Source organism: Buceros rhinoceros, unplaced genomic scaffold, assembly GCF_000710305.1.
Source record: "Buceros rhinoceros silvestris isolate BGI_N320 unplaced genomic scaffold, ASM71030v1 scaffold1859, whole genome shotgun sequence".
Taxonomy (NCBI): Eukaryota; Metazoa; Chordata; class Aves; order Bucerotiformes; family Bucerotidae; genus Buceros; species Buceros rhinoceros.
The window spans coordinates 3,309-8,131 of NW_010433053.1; the positions used below are offsets into that span (position 1 = coordinate 3,309).

At 42.7% G+C, this 4,823-nt stretch overlaps 1 protein-coding gene across 1 annotated transcript in view; it reads left to right on the top strand.

The window, feature by feature from the left end:
* LOC104500332 (receptor-type tyrosine-protein phosphatase O-like) overlaps positions 1-4,823 on the top strand; it is a gene marked incomplete at its 5' end in the record, with an annotated part of 10,815 nt that overhangs the window by 3,021 nt on the left and 2,971 nt on the right. Inside the window, 2 exons of the mRNA XM_010143962.1 lie at positions 613-735; positions 2,309-2,466. Of these exons, the coding sequence (XP_010142264.1) occupies positions 613-735; positions 2,309-2,466 (281 nt within the window). The remainder of the gene's footprint in view (positions 1-612; positions 736-2,308; positions 2,467-4,823) is intronic.

Sequence of the window (4,823 nt, forward strand, 5' to 3'; positions counted from 1 at the left end):
GTGGCACAGGTTGCCCAGAGGTTGTGTCTCCATGCTTGGAGATACTCAAAAGCCGTCTGGACGTGGGCCTGAGCAGCCTGCTCTTGGTGGCCCTGCTTAAGCAGAAGGGTTGGACAAGGTGACCTTCAGAGGTCTCTCCCAACCTCAACCATTCTGTGATTCTATGCTTTTAAGTTCAAATAATAATAAAATATAATAACATACACTTTGTATTTCCCTTGACCTTATAATAGAAATATTTGGAATGTAATTATGTATATATCTGCATATGCAAATACACACACACACACAGAGATGAGTATTCTTCTTCACCATGTTTTGTTCCTTTTAGACCTATTCTGTGAGGAAAAGACACAGTTATTTCTGTGTCAAAGACGCTGTTATTTCTATTCTTTGCTAGACTAATGCTATCTGTCAGAAAACCAACATAGAGCTTATGCCCATAGTTACATGGTAGGGAACGATCAGGCTGAAAGTCACTGCAGGATATGTCTATTACCTCTTACTGCATCACCAGGTGAACAATCCTGTAGACATTACTGAAACTGAGGTTCTTTTTTATATATGGATATATTTATATTTATAATATGTATGTACTTATTTCCCCTTCAGGTGAAATGTGACCATTACTGGCCTTTTACAGAAGATCCTGTTGCATATGGGGACATCACAGTGGAGATGCTGTCAGAGGAGGAGCACACGGACTGGGTTTATAGGAATTTCCGAATTAGCTATGTAAGTGACACATTTTGCATAGCCCTGCTAAAAGGGTGAGAGTAATTTCAGTCCAGCCTTTTCTTTAAGTTTTGCCCATTTCTGGCTTTCTGAGGAAAATGCCTGAGAAAGGTATTGATGGCCTTACCCTCACTCTGCACAGGCAAACAGCTGAATTGCTGAATTGAGCAGCAAACAGCTGAATTGAAAACTTTCCCCTAAAATTGTCATCTCTGTGGATTTCTCCACAAAGTGCAAGATGGAAACAAAAGTAGTACTAGAGTTCTGGATGTTCTGTGGTACCAATAATTAGTGACAACAAACATGCAAATTTCTTTTCTTTATCTCAGGCAAATCTTCTTGCTCTAAGCTATTCAAAACTTGAAAATACTAATATAGAAATTGAAAATACTTTTCAAAAGGGCAATTCTGCAATATTCACTTATTCCTGTAAAGTATCAACATGCACATGAGAGTGTGCGATTTCCAAATTAAAGCTGTTCAGATTTTCAAACATTTCCTTCCAGCTTTCTTTTCTGCACCAGCTCATCACCAGCACCAGCTTATGAAGGAAAAGTTAGAGATGCGGTGTGAAAAAAGCTGTGCACTGACATGTCGACATCGTCCCACGACCTTAATCCTGCTCCGCCATACCTCGCTGGGTTACAAAGTGCACACGGGGTGCAGGCCAGGAGCGCAAATACATAAATCACGATGTGCTGGGCTGTTGGCATCTCCTGAAAATAATGAGGACACTGCAGTTTGCAGTTCAGATAAACTGTCCTCTACCAAAGCCAGGGCAGCTACTTCAGGGCCTTTTGTACTGATCTCATTTTTTAATACCCTTTGCCTAAGGATCTGCCGTTGCCTGTGACTGGAAAGACATTACTGCAGTGGGTTATTTAGCCTAAGCCAGAATCACAAAACAAAAGGCATTGCTTGACTTGGGGTTTGGTGATGACAGACCCTCTCTCTCCCCATGTTTTGAGTTCCTTTAAGTCTCAAAGATAAAATGTGTTTTGTTGAGGATCTTATTTCATCTTAAGCCACTAGAGCTTTCAGCATTAAAAACCTTTTCTATAATAACAAGTATTTTTCGCAAGCTTCCCTTTGTCCTGTAATGATTTTTTCTTCCCTTTTGGTGGTGTTTTTTTTTTCTTTGAAACTTGAGAAGAAAAACTCTCAAGAGTCCAGTCTCAATTGTTTGCCAACAACACTCTTTTTTGTCTGTGGCAAAACAAGAGAAGGAGAGGGAGTGGAATAGAAAGAGGAAGACAGCCTAAACTTGAAAAATGTGGCAGTTCTTGATTCAAAAGCACAATAAAATCAAACCACCTTGAGGAAAAAATGCAAAACCAAATCCCAAACCCGAAACGAAGTAAGAATTTGTGCTGTTTTGCTGATGATGGCCTGTTATCCCCTGCCCTTTTTAACTGAATACAGTGTAAGTTCTTTGCCACTTTTTTGGCTGACTTTAGTTCCTTAGGGTGTATTTGGGGAAAAAAAAACCACCACAAAATGACAAAAGCTCCTCAGTGTGAGCATGCCTGCACTGTTAAAACTCCTGTGAACATGCTGTTGTTCTACTTCTTAGGCTGATGAAGTACAAGACGTGATGCATTTTAACTACACTGCCTGGCCGGATCATGGTGTCCCCACGACCAACGCTGCTGAAAGCATCCTCCAGTTTGTACAGATGGTCAGGCAGAAATCGTCAAAGTTTAGTAAGGGCCCCATGGTCATACACTGCAGGTAAATGCTTCACTAAAGAGTGAAACTTGTTAAATGGGTTGGGAATCCATTGGAAGGAGAGATTTTGGGGTTCTGCTCACGTGGTAGCTGGAGATGGTTCACTTGGGTGTTAAGGATAAAGGATTAGTCCCCCTCTTTGAATACAGGGGGGCTGGGATTTCAGCCTGCAGCCATAGACATGAAGGCCCTGCTTTTTGGAGGAGAGTCAGCTCTTTAGATGTTATGAACAAACAGCTACAGGAGGCACAGCAGGCCATTCTGACTCACAGACTTGCCTCTGCTCTCTCATGCCCACGCCTTCATGATGTGGATGGTGTGGTCCGGCCAGCAGTCTGCTGCAGCGTGCTACTCTCCTGCAGATGTGTGTCTCTGTTCGGATCCACCTCCTCTGTCACTTGGCTTTTGGTACATTTATGAAGAGCACTATCCTGTGCTAGCAGTAATACCAGTACCCCATGCTAACAGTTAAATGGGCTTTTTTCTTTCAGTTGGGAAGAAGGTTGTTTTATGTACTGTCAGATGTATCTCCTGTGCATCATCTGGCCTTTTATTAAGATGCTTACTTTCTTGGCCTCTCGGGGCAGCTGCCCGTGTTAGTGATGATATCATATCAGCTTGGTTCCTGATGCAATTCTCCCAACTGACTTCAAACCTCTTTGCAGTTCCTCCTGCGAGAGCTACTCACAACAGATTTCTCAGAAATAGGTGAATAGATGGTTTGCAGTGGCTAAATACACGTACATTATGGTGACATACTCCTAATGAAAGTTAAGGCTTGATGAAATTAATCTCAGCCAACCCTACATCAGCCACCCCAGAGGCTGCACTTACATTGCTGCACGTCAGCACTCTCTGGCACTGTGTTTCCTGGTGCTGATGTGATGGTTGGCACTGACTCTCTCCTGCCACCACTTTGCACACTTTTGAGAGCTCCTTCCCAGGAGACAGTCTTTCATAGCAATATCATTGCTGGTTTCCAGATTAGGCACTGAGTGTTCTGCTGGAATGCAAAACAACTGCAGCGTTTGTAAAAGCAGCAAACGGTGCAGCCCTCCCCTGTAACTTAATGGAGAAATTCATAGGGGATATTGTTCAAGAAAGGTGCCAGTAAGTCAGGGAAGAGATTTATATGTAGCGTTGTGAAATCAAACCCCTTATATAGCACTTAATTTTTCCAGAAAGGAATAGAAGCAAATATCAGAGAGTTGGGTAACTATGTAGTATTTTCTTTTTAATTAAGATGCTTTCAGCAGCCCTAAGAGATATTTTCAGACAGTATTTTTAGAATATGCTGTACGTCTCAGACCACATAGATTAAAAGTAACAATTCTGAGAAATCAGTGGAAGGGATGGAGAAACAATGTGTTGATCAATTCCTACAGCAATTGTTGTTCTCAAATGTTAAAGAAGGCACAGAATGAATTTATCAATTAGTAAATCTGTCAAATAAATAGATCAGAAGTTCTGTTGTATTCCTCTCAGTGGAGATATTAACACTTCTGTTAAATACAGGCAAAAAACCGAAAACAACCCACAATCTGTTTCCTGACATGCTGAACTGTGTTAAGATGAACTGTTAAACTTTATTGCAAATACTTCTAAGGATTTCCTGGAAAATATGACAAGACAGCAGAAAGAACTTTGGCTGGGACACACAGTTCTGTCTTTAGTAATAGGGGGGGTGGTGGGACTCTCTATGAAACTCTATAAAACCTCTAAAGCCACACCAGCATTGAAATCAGGCTTAAATGTTACGTGGAAAATCACAGTGCAAAAAAATTATGTACACGTAAGAATCTCTCAATCAAAACAGCATGTCACTAAGCTTCCCTTTAGGAGGGATGAAGCTTTGTCAGCCGAGTGGTTGCTGACTATTTCTGTCTCCTGCTCCCAAGACAGAAGTCCTGGAGCTTAGACTCTTTGGGGTGGTTTGTCTTTTGAGGCTGAACTGCAATAGTGCAGTGCCTTGGCAAAGCTGGGAGCTTTGCAGCATGGAGAGCTGTGGAATTGAATTGTGCATGTTCAACCCAGGTGCCTCTGTGCAGCAGCCACTGCCGAGCAGCTCTCTGCAGTGAGGGCAACAGCTGCTGTGGTTAGATGTGTCTCATTGAGGGGAGCAGTGAAAGCAGGAAGAGCAGAGAATCAGGGGGCTCTTGTCATTGTGTGTAAATACCTGATGGGAAGGAGTGGAGACAAGGGACCCCTCAGTGGTGCCCAGTGTCTCATGAAACCTTCGAGGGGAGCAGTGAAAGCAGGAAGAGCAGAGAGCGAAGGGTGGATGAGGGTGTGCACGCACATTCTGCATGAAGAGGAGTATTGGAAGGTGAAAGAACTGCGGAGCCTCCACTCCACACCTT